The 27,478-nt window shown below is 30.6% G+C and overlaps 1 protein-coding gene across 1 annotated transcript in view; it reads left to right on the top strand.

Annotated features, from left to right (window-relative positions):
- Positions 1–27,478, top strand: part of LOC113371608 (sodium- and chloride-dependent GABA transporter ine-like) — a 432,836-nt gene that overhangs the window by 218,662 nt on the left and 186,696 nt on the right. The window contains exons 5-6 of the mRNA XM_026612248.1: positions 15,794–15,928; positions 24,747–24,969. Of these exons, the coding sequence (XP_026468033.1) occupies positions 15,794–15,928; positions 24,747–24,969 (358 nt within the window). The remainder of the gene's footprint in view (positions 1–15,793; positions 15,929–24,746; positions 24,970–27,478) is intronic.

Below are 27,478 nucleotides of genomic sequence, written 5' to 3'. Positions count from 1 at the left end.
ATATATATATATATATATATATATACATACATATATATATATATATATATATATATATATATATATATATAATGGGTAGTGCTGCCCTAGGGCAGGTCCGTGAGTAATTCGTGCAAAGGAGACGAGCCATAAGTGATTGCGTTCAAAAATATTCAATTTTCGGTCGTTTTGCCTTACTATACTAAGTCACAATACAAAAAAAATACTTATTCAAAAAATTATTTAGAAGTTTCATTGTGTCAAAAATTCATATGGTTGGCATTTTGTAAGGAATATTTACTCAATGGAGCGCTTTGGGTCTGAACTTTTTTTTACTGTTTTCCAATTCGTTTGGAATTTTGGAATTAGGCTCATCTTACTCTCAAGTTCAAAAGAGAAAACAATTTAGACACCTTTGCACTACCCGGGGGGATGCCATTTCTTTTCAGTGGTGTAATAACGTTGGGTGTGAACTAATTATAAGAGAAAAATGTTTAATAAAGTTTTTCAAAAAAGCATATATATTTCAAGTTACTGGCTACTGAAAATTTGTTTTTTTTTTGCGTTTTTCATCGTTTTTTTGCTAATATCTTCAAAAATATACATTTTAACGAAAATTATGTAATGAACAAAATTATATCAATAAAAATCCTAATAAATCGCTATTTTACGCTGAGTTAAACTCCAACTCGATTCAGGGAAGAAGTAGTGTGAGAGTTTTTCCCATTTCCATTTCACACCGCAGTGCCCGAGATGGGCTTATTTTCAATTGTAAACATATTTTGATCTATATTTTCAATTGAAAATGGACATTGCGCTGCCCGATGTCAGGTTGCCAGAGCGGGGAATCGAACGCGCAGCCCTGTCCATTTATATATATATATATATATATATATATATATATATTTGTTTATTCATTTATTTATTTATACATCAAAAATATCATGAGCGGATGGAATATTAAATGAACTAGTTGTTATTATTTTGTTTATTTATGGTTTTATATTATATTACAGATGAAATGACTGCAAAATTTGCAAAAAAAAATCATGATTAACTCCAAATAACTCTGAAGTTAAGCGCAAATTAGTCCTTGCAGAAATAATAATTTATTATTCACATGGCTGGGACAAAGGAAGAGATTTTCATTCAGAGATTTTCATTCATTCAGAGATTTTCGACACGAAAAGAAATAAAAACAAAATCGACCATAAAGATGACAATAATAATTAATCATAAAAATCTTTAATGATTTTCATTTATTTTATTCTATAATAACCATTAAATATAATATTACTATTATTGTGAACACTAGAATGAATAAAAAAATTTAATATATGTAATTTTTTTATTGGGCAATGCCAATTATATTTTTTAAGGCCATATGGTAATTTTCAATTAAGGGCCAAGCTTTATATTTTATATAGGGGTCATTTACGATTATCGATTAGGGGCCGGAATAGTTTGCCGTACTTGGACCGTATCCATTAAGGCGTTACATAACGCATACGGGCCGAGTACGGCTGCCGTATCGGGACCCTACCTAATTTAGCCCTTATATGTGTCCTATTTAAATTTCCACTCGGGACGCTGATGTGATCCAAGCTAACCTAAAACCATCGTCGTTGTGACAGAATGTTGAAAACATACTAGAGACAGTTGCTAAAATGATAAAACTACATTCGAAAAATTGTCGATCGATTATTACATAATCAATGTTTCAAAGAGTTCTCTCTAGTCGCAAATATCTCCCGATGTGCATATACATGCCATAATTCATAAGTGGCTTGATTAAGGAGTAATTTGAGCTGAAAAATGCAAATGATGTTATATAGTCCTTGGTGCGTATTTGGCCTGAATATGGGCTATGTGGCTGCTGAAAGTGATTGCGAATCCAACTTGTACTATTTTGGTGCAATTTTAAAATTTCGAAGGCATTTTATTCAGTCTAATTTCCATTCTTTTGTTTTTGAATAGGTTTATCAGGCTTAAATTTTTTGTTTTCAAACATTTTTGGCGCTGCTACATATGTGCCAAACGCCATTTTTTTTTTAAATTTTAATCATTTTAGTCTGTCTGTAATTTTAATTTTATGTTCATCAAAGATTGGAAAACACAGAATTAATTTGCCAGACGTTTTTGTGGTTGTTAAGCATATCTGGCAATATGATACAAGTACAGACAGAATGAGACAATCGCCAAATTCATTGAAGTGAATAAAACAAAATACTATTACACTCGTAAGAGCACACTACGTGTACTAGTCAAAGTTATGGCAAATTCAATAATAACATAATTATAAACCATATAAAATAAAGTCAAATTAAGGCTTAATTAAAATAGGAAGGATTAAAATTGTAGCTATTAGTTATTTTTTATTTTACTTGCTCAAAAAAATTTGTCAATGATTCTAAAATATTGCTGTTAACAGTTTATGATGATCGCTACCGATAACAGAGAATGCTTTTGAACCACGCATTGATCAAAAATGTCTGAAATAGCGATTACAAAAATTTCTGCAGTCTTTCAAGCAGTTTACCTCGAGCAGCCGTACTGTTCCGATCAGAGCTTCAATAAAATAAAATAATATTTATTTAAACATAACAAAAATAGTGAGCTGTGTAATTTAAAACATACTAGAACCATCCAAAACCATACAATAGAGAAACTAAGCATTTACATGCACTTAATATACCGATAACGCAATAGAGATAACACAATAGTGCCTTCAGATAATAAGACCACAATTTATAAACCTAACAAACTTACAAATCAAATTGTAACTGTGTAACCCCCTAGAAAACATGCAATTCAAATCTTACTGCAACATAACATTTGCGTATAATACGTAGTACCTTAGTTAATAAAAATACTGTCACACTATACTATCACTCAATAAGTCCGTAGGCTAACACATAGATGATGTAGTTATGTAATTGTCCATATGATTTGTAGTAAGAAGCAATTTTAAGAAGATGTAGGCCAAAATTTCATGACAATCGGACGATTAGTTTACAAGTTATAAAAGTTCAAGTGACGCTACTTTTGAGTTTATTGAAATCTTGAATTCAAAGCAATTTTGTGGGTAGATTCATCATTGTTTTTTGATGGGGAAAAATACCATTGCTGCTAAAGTATTGCTTGATAAGTGTTATCTTAACTGTTCCAAATCGAGTTATATGGTGAAGAAGTGGTTTGCTGATTTTCATCGTGGCCATACAGACACTGATGATGCTGAACGCTCTGGAAGGCCAATTGAGGTGGTTACACGAGAAAATGTCAAAAAAATCCACAGAAACGTTTTGAAAAACCAAGAAGTATAATTGCTTGCTGACACCCTAAAGATATTAATAGAACTTGTTATACATATTGTTCACGAATATTTGAATAGGTAAAACCTCTGTGCTGAATGGTTGCCGTGCAAACTCACATTTGACCAAAAGCATAACGAGTTGATGATTCATAAGTGTATTTGGAACTGTTTAATCGAAATAAAACTACTGAGTTTTTGCATCAATATGTGACCATGGATATAACCTGGCTTCAACACTACAATCCGGAGTCAAACAGACAGTCGAGTGGAATAGAGTCGATGACGAGAAAAAATGCAACCAATCATCTGGCAAAGTTATGGCGTCAATTTTTGCGCAAACTCACATTTGACCAAAAGCATATTGAGTTGATGATTTGTAAGAGTATTTGGAGCTGTTCAATCAAAATAAAACTACTGAGTTTTTGCATCAATATATGACCATGGATATAACCTGGCTTCAACACTATAATCCAGAGTCGAATAGTCAGCCGAGTGGACTAGAGTCGATGACGAGAAAAAATGCAACCAATCAGCTGGCAAAGTTATAGATAGCGTCAGTTTTTTTGGGATACGCAAGAAATGATCTTTATCAACCATCTTGAAAAAGGCCAGACCATCAACAGTGACTATTGTATAACATTACTGGAACATTTAAAGATCAGAATCGAAAAAACGCCCCCATTTGAAAAAGAAAACCATGATGCTTTATCAGAACAATGCGCCAAGTAACGAATCCGTGAAAACACTGATTCTAGTCTATCGTCTGGAAAGCAACACAAGACTACGTTCAAATCAAACTGAAATCTCAAACCACATGAGCTATTATTATATTATTAAAAATCAAAACAACGGCGGACACATTTCAACAGAAATATAATCAGCACTATACAAATTTTTAAGTACATTCAGAGAGATGTTCAAACAACTTATGAAACAGAACAACATGATTCTCAATATGCTTACCTTACTAGTTAAAATAGATTAACTTGTTACGCATTGCCTAATGGAATTGCAGTGGTATTCTGAACCATCAAAATGATTTAAAAATATTTTTACATCTACAAGTAATTAATATTTTTTTAAGAAGTGAAATACACTTGAATGATTTTTTGTTCTTCAGATTCTATTCCATTTTTTAATTTTTATTTCACTTATCATCCATATCAATCATTTTACATCTTATGTTTTGTACCAGGCTATCGTAGTGTATGGGGCCCATTATTCGGTGATGAGGCTCTCATATAGGAAGAAAGATAGTTGAATGCAATGTATGTATATGTGTGGCATATACCCATACATTTGTGACAATATATATATATATATATATATATATATATATATATATATATATATATATATATATATATATATATATATATATATACACAGGGCCGGTCCCGCTTTGCATGCGATAGGGGGCGCCAAAACGAGTTTCGGAAATGAAATTTATAATATAATATTTATATTCTTTTATATAAAATCTAGAATTATTGATTTAAAATCTAGAATACTTAATAAATTTTAATAAATAATTTAACTTAACTAGGGATACGGAGACACCAAAAAAAGCATATTTATTTTGCAATGTGATATCAGTAAAAACAATTAACCAATTAATAATTCTGCAAATTAGTCAATAACAGCTCTGTTTATTGCCTAATCTACTTATCAAATTTTTTCTTTGTTTGAAGTTACCGTGGAATCAAAAAAAAAATTATCTAGTGTTCAATCCCATAAGCGCAAACCTGCGAAAGATTAAATTAATTGTTGGGCATTATTGACGAAAAATGGCGAGCTGATTTAGTTGAATCGGAACTTGTTAAAAAATATAAACAAATTATAAAAAATGGGGAGTCAGTGCTTAGAAAATTACTTGTTTATTCTGAGAAATTGAATTGTAACTTTTGCTTTTGTTGCAAATGTTTTGCATCTGTTGAACTTTGAATGTTGAAGACATGCGTGGAACAAATATGAAAAATGGAAACAAAATTTACTTTGAAACGATAATCTTAGAGCTTGTTTTATACCTAGTGGTGTCCATTAATAATTAATATCTATACAGAAATAATACATATCAAATATAATAAGTTTTTATTTCAATATTGTTCAAGAAATGTGTAATTTCTTTGCATTTTTTACTGATTTTTGAACAATACTTTTAAAATAAATTAAAAAGTTAACTTTAAAACAACAAGCTGGAACTCGAATATGACGGCTCTAACGATATCAATAAGGAGAAGTTTACGACGCAATTTTGGATATTGTAAATGATGAAAAATTAAATTAAATTAAAATTTAAAAATAATTGAAAATTTCAAAATACTTGATTATAATCAACCCCCGAATCGCCTCGATTTTCTAAATGAATTCAAAATCAATATATTTTATACGCTGTTATATTATATCTAATTTTTTGTGCACTAAATCCAGAATAATTAAAAATTAATTTATTTATTTCACTTAATATTTTTGTTAAATGAAAGTTACAGAATTTAAGAAATGCATTTCAGAAATAGTATTTATTATTTTGATATCAAGATCATTATATCAAAATAATAAATACTATTTCTGAAATGCATTTCTTAAATTCTATAACTTTAATCTAACAAAAATATTAACAACTATAACTTTAATAATATATAATATATATATTCTATAACTTTAATCTAACAAAAATATTAATTCTTTTGCTTGGTAGTCGAACTTACATCCTTAACCAATTTACTACATATTGAATATTACTAAAATGTGGAATTATGACAGGGATTGTTTTATTTATTGATATCGATAATCCTCGCATACAGCTGATGAAGAAGACATTATTTATAATATTGCTGAATTATCCCAAAGAATAATGCCGCTGACATAAAACTGCTATGAATGAATTACAAAAATTATATTATAACAGAACTGACAACATACATTTTTATGGAAAAGCTGTGATAAAAATGTATAATAACTAACTTTTTCTGTAATAAAAAAACTTAAAAATGTAAAAACTTAATTTAACTTTATTACTTTTTTCAGTTGCCAAATCGATTAACTCCACCAGTCACATAAAAACTATAACATTACTGACGATTGTTTGTTGGCTATTCTTTCTTATTAATTTTATACACCGTTAGATGAAAGCTATATCTACAATTATGCATTCTACATTATATATTTGACTTCATATTATCAGGGGAATTTTAAAAAACAATATACATTTCATCATCGCGTTTCTCAACTTTTTGTATTATGGAGTTAATCGATGTGTGCACTGGGCGGCTCATATATATATATATATATATATATATATATATATATATATATTTGAATAGACTTGAATTTGATGTTGATATAATATGTATAATTTGAGTTAAAAAGTCGGGCGTCACATCAATAAAAATAGTATGAGAGTTTTTAGGAATTTATTTATTTAAAATCCATACGTTTCGGCTAGCATCTTAGCCTTAATTCAGTGGCAATCAATTCAGCTATAAAAATTAAAACTAAATAAATAATATGTAAGAAATTTCATAGAAAAACAATAATGATAACAATAATAATAAGAAAACACTTACAATTTTGTATTCCAATATAACATATGAAAACATTATTAATCCATGGTATAAGTACGTGTTAAATATATATTTTTTAACATCACATATGGCAAAACACACAAATAATTATGATAACTTAACAAGTTGTCGAAACTATGTATTGACTATTCGGAGTTTAAGATAGAAATGTCAAATTTTTTCTTGAAACAGTTTTTAGCATGTGTTCAAATTTTACGGGAAATTCAAAAAGCGATGAGATCTTGTCATTTTTTAAGAAATTTTGACACGCTATTAAAGAACCACGTGTTTGTTTCGTTCAGGGCCGTATTGCCGAAACGTTTGTTTATCAATATGTCGTTATGCAATTGCGAAAACAACCCCTCAGCGAATCTTCTTTCAATTACGTTCTCTTCGAAATGTAAAATTTTTGGGTTGGAAAAATGTATATTATGGTTTAATGTTCAGTTAACCTCCTCTTAAATTGCTTAGGATTTTTTAAGTTATTTTTGTGTTGATGAAGGCGTTTACTCAGGTTTTGGCGAGTTTCTCCGATATAAAAAAGTTCGGAATTAGAGCAATTAATCTGATATACCAAGTTCCTGAGGCGGTCAGAATTAAACTTAGATTTAATTTGTGTAAAAATTGAACTGATGGTTGTATCGCAATTACATACCAACAAAATGCCACATTGAAGAAACAGTTTTTTCCTCAAAAAAATATAAATCTTTTACATATGGTTGGCAAATGACACTAGTATATGGCTCCAAGTCTAAACGGTTTTTATGGTCGTTGAGGTCGTTTGTTGAAAGTGTAGTTGCGTCTGTTATTTAAATTGTATTTTAAATCAATGTGCACATAATCATACCATGGATTAATAATGTTTTCATATGTTATAATAGAATACAAAATTGCAAGTTTTTCCTTATTATTATTATTATCATTATTGTTTTTCCGTGAAATTTTTTACATATTATTTATTTCGTTTTAATTTTTATAGTTAAATTAATTGCCACTGAATGAAGGCTGAGATGCTAGCCAAAACGTATAGATTTTAAATAAATAAATTTCAAAAAACTCTCATACTATTTTTATTGATGTAATGCCTTTTTAACTCAAATTAAACATATATATATATATATATATATATATATATATATCTTATATATAAAATTCTTCTGTAACTATGTATGAATGATTAATGCCTCTAAACTATTGTGGGAGTAGTAATGATTATGACAATATATTAAATTAGAAACTCCCAACAATAAAAAAATATAAATTTATTAACTATAAAAATATTTCGATATCAAAAATATACATGACATGTCCCATTGTTTTTTACAAATAAAAACCAGCCTGCTTGATATCGCCACACACTCCCTGCCCAGTGTTGATCTCACAGTTTTAAAAAAAAACACAGGGAAACACGTTATAAAAATTTGGTGGGAAAGCAGATTATAGCAGACCAGTGTTGTAATACTGGTTAATTACAAATTTCCATGTTTCGTCAGCAGATCCACCGTATGTGGTGATTCGACCTGCCATCAACTCCATATTCTGCATAAGGTTCTGATTAATGAAAAACATGTGGAAAATTTCCTGTACCTCGATGTCGGTGAACTTCTAAGATTCAGCCTCCATCTAATTGGTATTAGTTATATCAGAATTACTTAATGTTTAGAATGCATAATTTATGGGTACAGTTTCCATTTCTGCAAGCGTTGCATTCGTATCTGATGAGTTCCGATCAGAGAAAGAAGTTGGCTCTTTATCCAAATCAGGATCATTGGTTTCTTTGACATAAGAGTCCAGAATTGTGAAATCCAATAAATTATATCAAATTTTGTTTTGACTCGTCGTTGTCACCGATAATGGGAGGTAGCATTATAAGACGATTTGTTGAGTTAACAGAGAAAGAGAGGTTAAATTGCATTCCAATGAAAAGTTCAGGCTCCAAATTATTTTTTCTGTCAGCAAAAAAAAAACTGAGGTCTGGGTATACCAAATGAGTAACCTCGGAAGTCTGATCCAGATAGTAAATGCGTTAACTATGATGAATTGGACTGGACGTACCTTATAGGTCGTCTCTGAAGACCAGTGATTATGGTGCTGCGTCAAAATCAATTTTTCTTAAATCTTCGAAAAATAAAACTCCTTTATCTTCATCTCCATCGTCGTGAGTCACCAATGTGGGAGTAGTAATGATTATGACAATATATTAAATTAGAAACTCCCAACAATAAGAAAATATAAATTTATTAACTATAAAAATATTTCGATATCAAAAATATACATGACATGTCCCATTGTTTTTTACAAATAAAAACCAGCCTGCTTGATATCGCCACACTATAATTCGGATTTTCATGAATCTTCCTGAAGTTTGTTCGGTAAATTTTCTAGAATTTTTAGATTCATAGAAATATAGTTAGATTGTAGAAATAAATGGAGAAAATTACAAAAAACCGCTTATCATTATTTGCCCTTGAAAATATTTAAAGCATGGTTTGATATTAAAACAAATGAAGACTGTCATTTGCCAAACATTTCCATTCACTTATAGTCTAAGACAATATCAAAATATAATATATTTATGATTATGAATAAGAAAAATGTCATGTCTACATTATTATTGCCATAAAGCAGCTGAGATGTGCCAAAAATTAAAATAATATAAGATGCAAATAATATAACATGCGTCTGACAAGTGATGCAGTCTGCGCATGCGTCTGACGCGCACGGCAAATCGTGTTCTCAACGTGCGCGTGGTTTGCTTTTGGTTGCAATAATTTTGTCTGCGCAAGATTCGCCGTACGAATTCGTGCAATGAAGACAAGCCATAAGTGATCGCGCTCAAACATATTCAATGTGCAGACGTTTTGCCTTACTATACTAAGTCACAATACAAAAAAAATTATTTAGAAGTTTCATTGTGTCGAAAATTCATATGCTTGGCATTGGGTACGTAATATTTACTCAATGGAGCGCTTTGGGTCTGAACCTTTTTTTACTGTTTTCCAATTCGTTTGGAATTTTGGAATTAGGTTCATCTTACTCTCAAGTTCAAAAGTGAAACAATTTAGACTCTTTTGCCACTATCCGGGGGAATGAAATTTCTTTTCAGTGGTGTAATTTTACTTTTTTCAAAATAACGTTGGGTATCGATAAAAGAACTAATTATAAGAGAAAAGCGTTTAATAATGTTTTTCAAAAAAGCAAATACTTTTCAAATTACTGACTACTGAAAATTTGTTTTTTTTTTGCGTTTTTCATCATTTTTGCTAATATCTTCAAAAACATTTTAACGAAAATCATGTAATAAACAAAATTATATCAATAAAATTCTAATAAATCGCTATTTTATAGTGTTCTAGGAACAGTATTTAGTTAATTATGAAAATAGGTTTTTATAGTTCTCAAAATAAGCTTTAAAATGAGTACTTCTGCGTGCAAAATATCATGCAATTAAAAGACGCATACAATGTTTTCTTTTTTCATTTAAATCAAATAGTTTATGAGTGCCATTATCACCACAATTAAGAATAATCGTTTTCCATCTAGAATTAACTTGGTTTAAGAGATCTTGATGGATTCTAGAAAATATCATAACTTTAGTAAAAACGATTTTCAAAAAACTCATGATATCATAAGAAAAATCCATTTAAAAAATCAACCAATTTCTCATTATAATATCTCTGAAAGAATACGTATAAAAGTATATATATGAAAATTCAAGGTATTTGTCTGACTAATTATTGGTTTTATTATTTTTCTGTTACACAAATATTGATGGAGCTATGATTGTTTAAGGAGTGCGTGGCTGTCCAACCAGAGGTCTTTCGAGCCCTTTAACCCTTCAAAATAATTCAAAAGTTTCAAAATAAGAGAAGTTATGATAAAATTTATGATAGAGAAAGTTGTAGCTCATTTAATCACCTTTAAAATAGTATATTACAAGTTATGACAAAATCAGAATTAAAAGAGTTATAATACAGTTAATGCGGGGGGATGGTGGCGAAATGCAAAATGCTTTCACTTCTGATCTTAAGATTAAGATTAGCTGGGCATACGCTTTTTTCTTCTGCATTTACTGCAATAATTTTGTTGATAGTAGGTTGAATAGAGCACATGTGAACAAGATTTGACAAATTAATTCACTTCAAATAAGAACTCAAGGAATAATATATATTAAATTATTAGTGTGAAAAATCTAATTTAGATATTAAAATACTAAAATTCAGTTAAAATATGGTACAAAATAATAAAAATTATAGGCAACATTATTGAAGCAATTATTTTGGGTAGAAAAATCCAAGGTGATATTGTACCTTCACCGCGAATGCTATATATTATTTTTTTCTGAATTTGTTATACTTTTTAAAAGATTTCAATTTTCAACACAAGTATCTATGACAATAAATACATCACAAAGGCAGACGATGATTTTTGTGTGATGAATTTGGAAAATCAATGTTTCAGCCGTGAAGAAACAAAAAATCATTCATTTATACATCTACATCTACAGATATGTCTAAAAATATTGTATAACCCTTAAATTCAATAAGATGAATTGATATATCGGCAATAAATTCATTCTCTAAATCGCAGTGTACAATTTATATTTTAATAATTGTTAAAGGGATTCAAGTGTTAACTGTGGGAATTGAGAATAATCATTTTATTTGAAGCTGTTCTACATTTAACATCACTCATATATTGATGTAAATAGTAATTAAAAAAACAATAATGATAATTTTTCACTAAACGGTATATATATTAGTATAGGGTATTAAAAAAAAACGTAGATGTGGGTACAGGACAACGTCCGTCGGGTCATCTAATATATATATATATATATATATATATATATATATATATGTATATATATATGGCGAAATGAACACGGCCACATGACAGATGTCAGTTGAATTACGCCAATTTGATGACAAAACTTCATAGCATCCTTGGAGCTTCTCTGATGCAAACTTCACATCAAGCAAGCTATAGGAGATTATTGTTTTAAGACGATCGTAAAATTGATTCGGTTTTAATCATGGAGCATTTTGTCGGGACTAAAAAATGATATCTAAATTTCTATAATTATAAATCGAGTTTCATGATAAATTGAGTTTTCAATAAACTGACATCACCAACGAGGCAACATCAGATAATTGTGGTTTCACTTCTAATAATAATAATATTTAATGAAAAATGGTTAACTTCGGCCATAAATAGTGACTCCGTACGTGAAAGTAAAATTGTTAGGCAAGAGACATACACAACGTCCTAGTACCCATAATTGGTGACGTCGGACGGAGAAAGAAGAACACGTGTCAGCTACAAAGAAATTTTCAATGGTAAATTATACCAATTTTTTCAAAGATGTCGACTTGATCTACGTTCAGCAATGATGAAACAGCACTCAACAGATCTCTGATCGATCTGGATCACGAGGCGGTCTTTAACACGAGCAGTCCATGTGTTTTTGAACATGACAGTTATGCTGAGCAATATAATATAGTAGCATTTAATAATCATTGTCAAACTCCATTCAATGGAGATTCTCTAGACCTATGGTTCCTAGTCATTGAAGCTGAGTTTCAGTCTGCTAAGATCAGGAGTGACGATACTAAGTACACGGCAGTACTTAAAGCCCTAGACTTTGAAACACTGCGCCTCATTCAAGATGTCCTCCGTAATCCTCCAATGACGGGCAAATACGAACACATTAAAAAGACTATATTAAGCAGAATGTCTGAATCCAGAGGTAAACAAATTGACAAGTTATTAAAAAACTTATCTCTAGGAGAGAAGAAACCATCACAGCTCCTACGAGAGATGATGGATTTGACTAAGGGAGAGGTCAGTGAAGACATCATAATGAAACTGTGGTCAGAGCGCCTGCCACACCACATTCGGCCCCAATTGATAGTTTCTCGTCATCTTGGTCCGGAAGCTCTGGCGGAAGTAGCCGATATTTTGGTCGATCACTGTGCGCCCACATCATATGTGATGTCCACAGCACACAAGCCTTCAGTGGAACAGAGACTGGACCGCCATGAAACTCTGCTTATGTCATGCATCCAGGAACTCAAGGAACTAAGGGCAATGTTAAACTCTGAAAGGCAAAATAATGGTCAGCAGGAAACACAACACAATCGTTCAAAACAAAGAAGTGGTTTTCGACATAGGTCCAGGACACCTTCTCGTGGAGCAGTTTGCTACTATCACGAGTGAGAAAGCCACAAAGTGTGAAGAGCCCTGCCTGCTTAAATCTTTAAACCGGTCGGAAAACTTACTTCACCTTCATTAATTGGAGCTTGCCATGACGGTGAAATAAATTCTCTCTCCTTTGAGCTCCGCCTACATATTTCAGACAGAAAGACTGCAATCCAATTTCTTATAGATTCAGGATCAATTTTATCCATTTTACCAGCCCATAAGTTTGCCAATGGTCATGCCAAGGAAGAACTAGTTTTGCTTGCAGCAAACTCTAGCAGAATATCCACGTATGGCAAGAGAACTTTGGAGCTGGATCTATAACTACGCAGAAGCTTTAACTGGCAGTTTGTTGTTGCCGATGTAGCCACAGCCATAATAGGAGCCGATTTCTTAAGCAACTACAATTTATTAATAGACTTGAAGGGCAGAAGATTGATTGATTCGACCACAGGCCTTACCTCTGATGGAAAGGTACTCAAGGCACAGCAAGTCAACATCTCTACTGTCAACCCGGCAGAGCCTTTCAAAGATTTACTGGCACAATACATTGCAATAACAAAGCCGCAGGTAACCACCGATATTAAATTATCTCATTTTTCCCACAGGATTACCACAACAGATTCACCATTAGCTTCCAGATTCAGGAAGATCTTCGGAGAAAAGGCTATTGCAGCCAGGAGCGAGATACAAGATCTCCTGAACAGGGGCATTTTGAGGCCTTCCAACAGTCCATGGGTAAGCCCTATTCGCATGGTTCCAAAGAATAATGGCACATTCAGAATGTATGGAGATTATAGGGGGCTGAACGCAAACACGCTGCCCGACAGGTATCCTCCACCCTTAATACAAGATGTGTTTAATACTCTTCATCAGAAAGCAGTATTCTCTACAATAAACCTAACAAAAGCATACCACCAAGTACCCATGCATTAAGAGGATATCAATAAGACTGTAATTATCACACCATGGGGACTCTTCGAGTACCTGCGCATGCCATTTGGTCTCAAAAACGCCGCTCAGACATTTCAGAGTTTTATCAATCACATCTTCCAAGATTTTAATTTTGTTTTTATTTATATAGACGACATACTGGTAATGTCCACTGACATAAATGAGCACCATCGTCATCTTCAAATGGTTTTTGAGAGGCTACAGGAGTATTCACTCACAATCAACTTAGAGAAATGCGTTTTTGGCAAAGATGAGGTAAACTTCCTCGGTTACAAGCTGAGTACAGCAGGATATTCTCCTTTATCTGACAGAGTAGACAAAATCATTATATATCCAAAACCTTTGACAGTTATTGAACTCCGAAGATTTTTGGGCATGGTAAATTATCATCGTAAGTCAATACCCAAGGCAGCAAGGATACAATTAAGCAATTACTTACGAAGTGCTGTGAAGAACGACAAAACTCCAATTTTTTGAAACCCAGAATCTCTTAAGGCTTTTGATGACATAAAGATAGCACTTGCAACCGCTGCATTACTCCACTATCCAGCTGTTTCAACAAAAATCTGTTTAGTAACTGACGCATCTACAACAGCCATTGGAGCAACCCTGGAGCAGAAAGAAAATGGTGCATGGCACTCTATATGTTTCTTTTCCAGAAAGCTCACATTTACTGAACAGCGATATTCAACTTATGATCGCGAGCTACTAGCTATCTTTGCGGCTTTAAAATATTTTGAAAATCTGCTAGAAGGAAGGCACCATGTAATCAAGGCAGACCACAAGCCAATCACACATGCATTTCAACAGAGATTGGGGAAAGCATCAGATCGTCAGCGACGGCAGCTGGAATACATTTCACAGTTTTCCACTGATATCATTTATGTGAAGGGTGAACAGAACATGGTTGCTGATGCCTTGTCCAGGATCAATGCCATTCAAATGCCTTCAAAGTTAACTGCTGAGAAAATTTCGAAAGAGCAGAGCAAAGACGTTGAAATGCAGACTTTATTAAGTGGCAATACTTCTGTGAACCTACATAAATTGTCATTAGACAGCCATCCAGTTTTTTGCCACACTCAAGATAATTTTTTGAAGCCCTACCGTCCGCAAAGTATTAGCAGAACCTCTTTTCACATAATACATCAAAGTCAACCAAACACTTAACAAGAATTCAAACCACATCACTTGGAGTTAACAATGGATCCTCCAAGAAAAATTAAAGCCAAAAAAGTCTCTTTCAAATTATGAACTTATTCATTTATTTCTAACGGATACTTATTTTTCTTTTGAAGGGGAGTAATATGGCGAAATGAACACGGCCACATGACAGATGTCAGTTGAATTACGCCAATTTGATGACAAAACTTCATAGCATCCTTGGAGCTTCTCTGATGCAAACTTCAGATCAAGCAAGCTATAGGAGATTATTGTTTTAAGACGATCGTAAAATTGATTCGGTTTTAATCATGGAACATTTTGTCGGGACTAAAAAATGATATCGAAATTTCTATAATTATAAATCGAGTTTCATTATAAATTGAGTTTTCAATAAACTGACATCACCAACGAGGCAACATCAGTTAATTGTGGTTTCACTTCTAATAATAATATGTAATAATAAATGGCTCTCTTTGGCCATATATATATATATATATATATATATATATATATATATATATATATATATATACGAGTATATATATAGTACGATATGATAACAATAATGTATTCTATAATGCAAAACTACATGAAATGATATAATGATTTTAATTACTTACAGGTGTATTCTTGATACCATATTTCATTATACTTGTGGTGTGCGGCATACCAATGCTATTCATGGAATTGGCGATTGGCCAATACACTGGTCGAGGGCCAATTGGAGCTCTTGGCCAAGTTTGTCCTCTATTTAAAGGTAAGCTTTACATGGCTTCCTTTAACCATAAAATAAATTTTCTTTTTGTATCTTGTTATATATAAAAATGGAGCTCGGTATTATATTAGGTATTCTAAGACTCTAAAACTGCTGAACGGATTTGGCCAGTCTTAGTTTTGAAATATTCCTGCTAATCTAGAGGTTGTGAGAGATGTGAGATATTATTTCAAAAGAAGCGTAAAAACTTCACATTTTTAATTTGAATTTTTTGTAGAGGCGTAATTTAAATGAAACGATGGACGACGGCTCATACGTCAAATGTCAACTGGTTTTTATAGATGATGTTTAATTAAATTTAATAGGATGTTTTAGATGAATATTATTTAATTGTAGTAAGTAGTTTTGTTTGTTGTTTTATTTTTACCCAAAAACATTATAAAACGGGCCGCAAGTGTTAACTTAAAATATCAACTTTTTTGAAATGGTAATAAGAAAATGCACTTTTTGACGTTATAGCACTATTTTTTTGCAAATCAAATTTTTCTCAAACTCAAACATAATTTTTTACTCATTGATAATTTATAGAACATTTTTTAGATAATATTATTTTTTATTTATGTTATTTAAATTTAGAACCTAAATTTAGAATCGATCAAAGTAGACATTTTGTTGAATAACTGATTCCCAATTATAACACACAACAATTTTTATAAATATTTGGTTAATAATATATCACTTTGAAACATAAACCTGCAAACATATTCAAACAATTACAAGTTCTCTAGAATAAAATATTTTAATAATTGATTATAAAGTTTGCATTCTATTAAATATATTAAAATCCTTTCAAACAGTATGTTAAAATCTATGCGTTTTAGACACATTCAGACTTCATTCATATTTCATTAAATTACTCTACAAATTAAAAATGATAAAATTACGGCTCAGAAAGTTTGTATAAAATTAAACCATTTAATTTGATAATGCAAGGTAAAATATAATTCACTAATGGTTATTTTCCACGATTTTTGAAGAATAAACCGGCAAAATTTGCTATGAATTTATCGAATTGATAATAATATATGAAAGATTGGGGTTAAAAAGGTTTACTACCGACACTTAGAAAATCAGTAAAGTTAAGAATTATTCAACAACAAAATTTCAAAGTAGACTGAAAAAGGTGTATAATCCAGCCATCCTGTTTGTTTTATTTTGATTGTGAGCACTGTGGTTTAGTTTACGTTACCCTAATATAATTTTTAACTATACGTGATTTAATTGTTTTATAAAAAGATAAATCTTAAGTGTGATTCAAAACATTTTTTTATATAAGCACTTTAAAAGCTTACACCTGAGTGGGATAAAAAAGACCAACTGAACAATAACCCTGCAAAGGTGTAAAAAATTATAAAAAGCAAATAAAAAAGTAATTTAAGTTGAATAAATAAATTAGATACCACCTAAAGGTAATTTACAGTGTTATCTGTATAAAAAGTGCAAAATGAAACTTATATTTTTTATTAGGTAAATAATGTAGATATTATTTTAAAATGACCTTTGAAATTAAAATAAAATAGGACATTGAACTTGTTTGCCACCTAGCCGTCTTAAGTTATGCAGCGTATAATATAAAAAAGACTAGATACAAATTTTTGAAAAACAAAAAGAAAACACTTTTTTTAAATGATAAAGTAGCTGTCAGTTTTTCTGAACATAGTCAGATAATTGTTCGTTTGATATGTGTTATTTGTTGTGAAATAATTGGTCTGGTTTTCACAATATAATTTATGTCAGTCCAAAATCAAATTGGACCTCAAAGAAATTTGAAAAAATTGTATAAGCTCAATAGTATTAACAACAATTATGCAGGTAAATTAGTAATCAGGTAAATTGGTTGACAGGTGAATTGGTAGGTAGGTAAAATGTTGAATTGAAAAACATGTAAAAAATGCAGTTTGGTTTGTATTTCTAATTGAAAATAAAACCCGGAGAAGAGTGAACGAGTACAGCTAGTATATTGATAAAATACTGTAAATATATTGTGAATACAAATTTAGTTACCTAATGAATATTCTTTTAGTCCACCATACGCATATACTTATGCGTGAATTGAAGATTTCGAGATTATGCAAAACTACCCGTTTAGTCATCAAGAAGATAATAGGAAATGTAATTGTCGAAACGAATGTAACGTTGAAAGAAATACTAGAAATTTTACCACGGACCGAGATATTGTACCATTTTAACTAAATGGTTACCATTTCTCATAGTTTTTTTAGCAATTGCCATAAGCATAAAGAAGTCTCAAATGATGTCCACTGGTGGGCTGGATTTAGAAAATGTTTTCCACAATTGCATGAGGCAATATGGAGTATGTGAAAACCGAACGATTTATTTGCGTTAGCTAAAAGAGATCGAGTTAGAAATATTCTGCATCAATTACTTCTATATTAGATTTATAAAATCATTGGAAAATAGCAAAATGCAATATTAAATATTTGAACGTGACTTTATTAAAAATTAAAAATTATCTTTATAAAAAATTCACCAAATAAATGTAATGGACCAAAAATAACAGTATGGATAAGGGTATCCATAATTAACAAAGATATAATCAATTAATTAAAATTGTGATGATAATTATTAAAAAAAGTTATTGAAATATAGTAAACGAATTTAAATATTAATTAGAGTACAAATGGCAGATAAAGAATTTCAAAAAATATGAATAAACAAATTAAAATGGTAATAGCATTTGAAAAATGTTGTTGGAAAAGTTGGAAAACGGAAAAATATTTAGAATTATTTATATGAAACTTAATAAATTGAAATGTTTAATATTTTAATTTAACAAATATATGTTTTAACAATCCGTCAATAGTTACACTATATCTGGTGTTAAACAAATAAATAAAAGAATTGTACATTACAATACTGAACTCATTTTTAACTGATTTATATTTATTAAAAAATTATTTAAAAAAATTCTTTATGTTTACAGTGAAAAATATAGAGTGCAAATAAATATTATATAATCAGAGTTCTATTAATTGTATGCTAAAAGTATGTGTATATAAATTAATATACTATAAATGTGAAATTATAGCATAAATACATTATTTTTATAGAAATATATATAAGAAAAATTTGCTAGTAATTAAATAATTTGATAAAAAAAATGTCGAAATATGTTTTTGCGTTTATGATGAAATTTAAGACGACTATAGATTTCATGCTCGAAAAGAACAACCCAAAATATTAATTTACGAATATTTGTTGAAATATAAAAATGCATTAAAATTGAGAATGATTGGCTATAATTAATATATACATATTATAATTACATATATTATAAGTCTGATTGACTGATATCAATTAGTAATCACATTGATATGGTTTAGGTCCCGACTATTTTTGGAAATAAAACTAAATAACTAAACCTCGTTTTCAATTGAATAACTCAATTACTTGCGTATCGAAAACTTTGTGCAATTTGCCTTAATGCAAAATGCTTCTTACATTCAGTTTTATTTTTAATCTGACCCGCTTACGAATTCAAAATTTAATTCGTGAACAAAAACCGTATTTTAACGTAACTTTAAATACGTGGAATTGTCCGTGATATTGTTTTTACTTATTTTATACAATTTTTAGTAATTATATTTAAAATTTAAATACTAATACAAATTTTTATGATTATCAAGGATGCATTCGCGTTGGACGCTTACGCGCTGTGAGTGCTCACACTTAATTTGATTAAATTTTTAGTATTCAAGATGGCCGATGAGCGTTTAGAATCAATAACCAAATTTCGTTCGTTTTGGATACTGTGAGGGTCAATAATCATCAACATGGCGGCAACTAGCGGTAACAGTAATTGTGTAAATTTTATTACTTTCTGGATCAATTAGCTCAACAAAAAATAATTGTGATCTACAGCTTGCCTTTTTTGCGGGATTATAAGGAATTTAGCAATTAATAAATAAATGAAATTTGGTTAGCTTATGCTTAATTAATATTAATATTAAAATTAAAATTTAAAATTAATTAAAATAATTGAATTTAAAATTAATTAATATTAATATTGATTTTAAAATATAATTGTGATCTACAGCTTGCCATTTTTGCGGGATTATACAGAATTTAACAATTAATAAATAAAGGAAATTTGGTTAGTTTATGCTTAAGTTGCATTTGTTTATAGTTTATAGTTTATAGTTTGGTGAAAAGTCTCAGACATGAAGAAATTTCACCTCTAAACGCTTTATTGTACGTTACATAATCATTAACATTACCACTTAACTTCTGAGAGACTTTGAACATGGGTAACGCGTATTTAAGCTAAAATATGAACAAACAAAACAAAAAATTAAATATATATATCTGAGATCATGAAACCGCAAGTGACGCGATCCGAGTTTATCCCAAGTCTGGAATGAAAAGAAAAATTAGATATGTTTAGTTGAGACCAACTGAAACATTTTAGATAATCAATGCATGTTTTCAGAATATGATGCACAATTTAATATCTTCGTATTGGGCACCGTTAGAAGATCAAGAATAATAAATACAATGTCGGCAGTTGCTGATAGAAAATAGACTTGAATCAATCCTGTCCGTCAATGTGCGTCAAATTCTAAAGTGGATCTGCAAAAAGGAAGAAGCGCAGTATCAAAAAAGAAATATACTAATAAATGAATTTGAATAAAAGATATTTTATATAGAAAGGGTTAGTAAAATTTATTAAATAATAAGATTTAGGGAAAAGATGGCATGAATGAGAGGACAAAGGATATCATGGAAGATACTATCAAAGGCTCTGGACAAGTCACAAAAAATTGTAATGCAAAAGCTACCATCTTCAAAAGAATGGGCAATATCATGTAATAAAGTGTATATAGAATGGGATGTTGAGCATTTTTGTCGAAATCCAAACTGACTTTAAAATAGAATACCGTTTTTTGTTAAAAAATTATTAAGGCGACGTTAAGATTTTTCCAAAACTTGTATCAAAAGTATTTAATAATGAAATTGGTCTCTAATTATTAATTAAATCAGTGGCCCCTTTCTTATAAATAGGCTTAACTTTTGAATGTTTGAGATTATTTGGATAGGTGCCTCTATCGATAGCGTTATTAAATCATATGAGAAGTTTATCAATAAATAATGGAAAAAAATGTTTTAAAATGTCAGATGAAATTTTATCTGGTCCTGAGGAATAAGAATTATTAAGAGAAAAAATTGCATGCGACAATTCCTCGGAGGATATAGGATATAGATAAAAGGAATTTGAATTAGTTTTTATTTTAGAAAAGATTGCATTTGAAATGACCGGATCAATAGTTATATTTGAAGTCAAATTAAAAGCTTCATTAACAAAAAAATTATTAAATGCGTTGGCAATTGATAGCTGATCATAAATTTTTATATTATTAATATTAAGGCATTCAATATTGGTAGAATTTGCTTTAAAGTTAACTTCCGATTTTATGAGTGATCACATCGCTTTTTGTTTATTATGAGAAGTGAAAATATTATATCAAAATATAATAATTTTTGCTAGTTCACATAAAACGTTGAAAATTTCTCTATATTCCAAAAAATAAATCATAAAACTAAAATTACTTTTATGTTTGGATTCTCTTTCTAAACGCCATAATTTATTATATGAAATACATAGGCCTTGAGAGTTCCACGTTTGAGTTTTATTAATGTTCATTTCATGTGTTGATATAGGAAAAGCAGTGTTGAAATTAAGTAAAAAAGAATTTATAAATGTATTAAATGTAAGGTCATTGGATTGATCCAACATATTCCAAGTCTCTTTTTCTAGTAGTTCCTTGAAAAATAATTTATTTGTTATATTAAATGGGAAGTAGAATTAGTAGTATTAGGCAAAGAGACCAAAATTCCATAATGATCAGAAAGACTGGTATTAATTACACAAGAATTTACCGTAGATATATTTGTGAAAAAATTATCAGTACATAATGAGGAGGAGTTAGTTATTCTCGTAGGGTCTTTAATAGTAGGAATGATTCCATGCTAAATTTAAAACTATCACTAATACGGTCTCTTTTGTTTAAACGGATATTGAAGTCACCGCAAACAATTATTGAATCATATTTAATAAAAAGTTCATCTAACAGATTATATACTAAACTTATAAACTTCTGAACGTCTTGGTCAGGAGATCTGTATACACAAACAACACAAAACGTGTTATGAGAAAAATGGGTTTCGATGGAACAAAATTCAAAGACTTTTTCTATAGGCAAAATATTAGTTTTGATACTTTTACATTTCAATTTTGTTGAAGCAAAAATACAAACACCGCCGTGTTTGAAGACATTCCGGCAAAGAAGGAACATAAATTATAACCATTTAATTTGATTAATAACAGTTTAGAGTCGGTTAACCAATGTTCAGTCAAGCATAAAAAATTTGGTTTATATTTAGTCAGAACTATATCAAGTTTGTTTAATTTGTTAAGCAAATTTTGTATGTTCTGATAGATAATAAAGGAATTAACGTCATCAGCGAAAGCGAAAGTATTTGGAGTTACCGGTATTTATCAGAGGCAGAATACGACAAAGCTTCTGTTTGGCACTGGAAATAAAATGGAGGCCGTGCCTGGTGTAGTCAGTTCTGTTCACGTACCTATTGATATCGAAGATCCTAACATTATTGAATTTACCACGACCAAAGTCACGGAAAATGCAACGATTGGCGTTGAAAATTCTGGAATTCAGAGCATACTCGTCACATCGATAAGGAATTGTAACAATACAAAGATTTGTCTTGCTAATGCATCCCGAATAGCATAATTATATTTAGTGTCATTCGTTTCAGCCAATATAACAACATGATCACGAGCGCCAAAATTCGCAACTAGACCCGAAATATCAGCAACCACGCTAGAGAACCCAGCACCGGGTTTGACCACTCCAAGCACACTGAATTTGGTACCTAACAAACCTCTTAAGAACTCGGACCATGATTTGCCGTGGCTGTCAGACAAAATCAATAGTTTAGGAGTGGCCTGGGGAGAGGAGGAAGAAGGAAGTGTGGGAGACGCTTTGGCCGGTTGACTTGTACTATTAACTGCTTGGAATTGGCTATTGCCAACTCTTTCGTTAACCTGGCAATAATTCTGTCTTTCTCGCCAAGCGCTGCTTTCAGTGAATTTTTACATTCACGTAAACACAAACACTCGGTGCAGACAACGGTGCTGTCCAAATTAAATTAATTATCAAAAACAGTTTTATCTATTAAAATATTACTCACCATTCGACTTCTGGTATTGACCATCTTGACTATAAAGGGCGCAGGTAAAAACTTGTATGGGCAGGTAGTAGAAACCCTTCGTTCGAGTGAGTTCACAACACAATGGAATTAAATTCACCAAGTATATTATATTTATTAGGAGGCAATAGAGTAACTTATTTTAAAATTAAAATTAAAAAGAAATTGAGAATAATAAATGTGAAAAATATATATAAGAGACTTGTTTACTCTTCCGAGGTCGGCGGCAAACAGACAGATAGTAAAACAACTGACGCTCACGCTTTCGCTGCCCTACCTCTGTGGCGTGAGCATATATGAGCGCAAAGTATGTGCTACGAGCATGCTTCGATGATGCTACGAGCGTACTTATGTGACACTCACAGCACCAAGTCGAACGATAAAAATGGCATGTAAGTATGCTCACAGCGCGTAAGCGTCCAAAGCGAATGCACCCCAAATCAAACTTAATGATAAGGAACTAGTCAATCTACATATAAATCTCAACAGATATTTGATTTAATTTCATGATGCTTACATGTCTTTCATTTCTACATGCTGCAACAGGATTTGGCTTTTCTCTAAAACTGGTCTAAGTTTGAATATCTTGATTCTTACGATCAGTTTTTACGTTATAGAAATTTACCTAATTTTATACAAAATCGATTTATGTGCATCTGTTTTCATGGTGAATCAAATAAACAACATATTTTCTGTCTTGGGAATCCTGAAATTCATTGATCTGATAATCCGGATTCCGGTGTGATTTTATTATGTGCCAGCGTTAATTGTTTAACAAACTAGTGGGGCGCATGGCATTGTGCCCTAAGGTAAATTGCTCGAACTTAACGTACCGTAATTAAAAATCTTGGTTCGGAACCCAAAAAACTTTATACAAAATGTGTACACATTATGAAAATCTCTATAATATATCTGATAATTTGATGTGCATATGTCTAATGATGATTTTTGGCCGCCAAAAGGCGTTTTTTAACTTATTTTTATTGAGAGTATACATAACCGCTAGACCTGCCTTCTCAAAAATTCAATCAGCTTTTTATCTTGTCAATACAAGTAAAATTAAATTATTAAAATCGGACGCTCTGTTCTCCTAAAAACTGAGTTACCGTTTTTGGCACTTTTTGCCCTGTATCTTCGGAACGGCTAGAACTGCCTCCGCTAAAAACTAATCAACACACCTCCTTATTAATACAAAATGAATGTTTTCTGAATTATTCAAATCGGTTGATATCGTGTCGACGAAAGTTTAAAAACACACACACATACATACACCAATTTTTTCTAAGGTATGCCAAAATATCCAGAAACCTTTGAAAATTTAATTAATTAAAAATTTTCCGTTTCGATTTTTTTGCGATTAATATAACTTACCCTACGGGAAGTTAATGTTAAGATACTTCATTCATGTAAACTATATTTACATTTAACATATTGTTATTTATTACTATAAAATATATTATAGCTTAGCTTCAGATGATAATGTTCAGACAATATCATTGAATATTTATTTGTTATAATATATGTGTGAAATGAAAATGAATCTTCATTATAGGAGCAGGTTTGGCGTCGGTTGTGATATCATTTCTGATGTCAACGTACTATAGCGTGATAATAGCATATGCTATTTATTACTTTTTCACATCGTTCAGATCCGACATGCCATGGGCAGACTGCAGTAACCGTTGGAATACACCAGACTGCTGGGTACCAGAAAGACTTAAAAACAATATTAGTCGCCCGGAACTCAGTCGGACGCCAAGTGAAGAATTCTTTGAGTAAGTTTTCTCTATAAGATAATATAAATATATAATATAAATTTATATCTACAATTATATAAGGACAATAATTTTGGTTTTACAATAAATAAATAGCAATCAGAAAATAAATTTCTATAAGCTATTGTGCTGATTATTAAAACTCCAGTAATAAAACTGGAGTTCTATATAAATCACATGACGGAGATCACCCCAGAGGCCTACTCCGTTTTAATGCATTAGATCGAAGGGATGCTTCTTTTTCAATCTTCTAATATTTGATGCTTGTAATACAAGAATTATTGTGGGGTTATTGTGGTTGATGATCTTATAGTGATGAATTCCGCTTCTGTTTTTCACTATCTCAAAAACAGTATCGATTTTTAGATCGTTATGTATTTTATTGCTGACATACCAAGGTGCATTTGCAATACACCTTAAAATTTTAGATTGTTTTCTTTGGATAGGTAAAATTCTTTATTCACTGACGCAGCCCCACAACTCTACGCCATAAGTCCAAATCGTTTTATTGTTGCTTTTAAACTAGAATTTTGTTTTCTAATGATAATTTAGATTTACCATTAATAAGCCAGAACAGTGATTTTATTTTTCTTTCCATTTGGTTTGTTTTTCTGTTAATATGAGTAATCCAATTTAATTTGCTAAATTTCACAATTTTTCAAGATTCAACCCGGTTACCTCAATGAAGTATTCTTGTACTTTTTCCATGTATTCTTTTTACTAGCCACTTTTGCCGACGACACTTCAATATTCATCAGGTATCAAACCCGCCTCTAAACCATCAAAACAAACTCAAAGATATTTAAATATACTACAAAAATGGTTAAAAAAATGGAAAATATATATTAATGAAGATAAATGTGTACATGTAACGTTTACTTTACGTCATAATACATGCCCCACAGTTTGCCTTAACAACAAACCAGTTCCAAAATCAGATGTGGTAAAGAACCTGGGTATGCATCTAGATAAGAAACTAACATGAAAACATCATATTAATAAAAAAAATCAAATTTCACAAAAAGTGAAAGAATTATATTGGGTAACAAACCGAAACTCTAAATTGTCTGTAGAGAACAAATTACTATTGTAGAAGTGTGTAATGAAACCTTTTTTGATGAATGGCGTAGAGTTATGGAGCACTGCTTCAAAATCAAATATTGCAATAATAGATAGAATGCAAAATAAAATTCTAAGATCAATTCTAAACGCACCGTAGTAAAAATAACGTTATACAATATCATATAAATAAATAAATATATATGAGTGAGTTCTTGAGGGCGATACATCAAACAAAGAAAAGGCAAAGATTTATAAAATAATCTTAAATTCCAAACGTTTCGACATTCAATTTAATGTCATCATCAGTGGATATTACGTTGGTAGGTTACATCTAGAGAAATGTACACACTAGAAATTGGCACTAACATTTATACAACTAACTTGTCAACACCATGTATTTTTTATAATTTTTTGTATGATGTAAAAAGAAAAATGATAGTTTTATTTGAACAAAAATGTAAGTAAAATTAGGTAATTTGTGCCACGACTTCTGTACTTTGCGCGTTCCGAGGCTTATGTCACATAACATGTCGAAACGTTTGGAATTAAAGATTATTTTATAAATCTTTGCCTTTTTTTGTTTGATGTATCGCCCTCAAGAACTCACTCATATATTTCAACATCAAAATTAACTACTAAATCATATATATATATATATATATATATATATATATATATATATATTTTGATGAGTTATTAAGAATCGGGCAGTTACACGAAGTAATAAAAAAACTAAAGTAGTTTTGAAATACTTTATTTATCCATACCTTTCGGTCTTCATCGAGACCGTCATTCAGTGGAAAAACTAAAAGATTTTAAATAATGTTGGAGGAAAATAATATAAAGTTATAGAACTTATATATAAAAACTTACAGAAAATTAGTCATACAAAAATACACTACACTATTACACTGTGATAAACCAAGCTATTAATAACTGGAACGTTTAACTAATTATTTTTTGACAATTTTTGGTTACATTCTAGTGTGTACAGATTAACTAACATCTAAATACTGAATGAATTGTTTTTACAAATTTTGCGAAAGTGTAAAAAGACTGGATATGTTTTTAGTAAAATAATAAAATAATAAAATACAGGCTTTATTCCGATTTGGTGGTGTTTTGAAAAATCGTCAAGGATTATTTTATAATCATTGCAAAGCGAATTGTTGTCCAATCTTTTATTTATGGCCGCCTCATTGTGTAAAGATATTAGGAATTCTTCGGTAAATCTTCTTTTAAATAAATTATTTTCGAAATGTAAGATCGTGGGATTGGTAAATTCAATGTTATGTTTGAGCTGATTAATGTGATCTGTTAGTTGACTGGTTTCACCCGTGTAGACGCAATTAAAATCTAGGCAATTAAGCTTATAAACTAGATTACTTAAGATTCTTGGGTTAAATTTTGATTTTAATTTTGTAAAAAGAGTTAAAAAAAGTTTCGG

The sequence above is a fragment of the Ctenocephalides felis genome, unplaced genomic scaffold (genome assembly GCF_003426905.1).
Source record: "Ctenocephalides felis isolate EL2017-DRISC unplaced genomic scaffold, ASM342690v1 CF-g0.4_SCAFFOLD_01492, whole genome shotgun sequence".
Classification (NCBI taxonomy): domain Eukaryota; kingdom Metazoa; phylum Arthropoda; class Insecta; order Siphonaptera; family Pulicidae; genus Ctenocephalides; species Ctenocephalides felis.
Note: the sequence above shows the minus strand (reverse complement) of the source record. Positions and strands in the feature narration are given on the sequence as shown.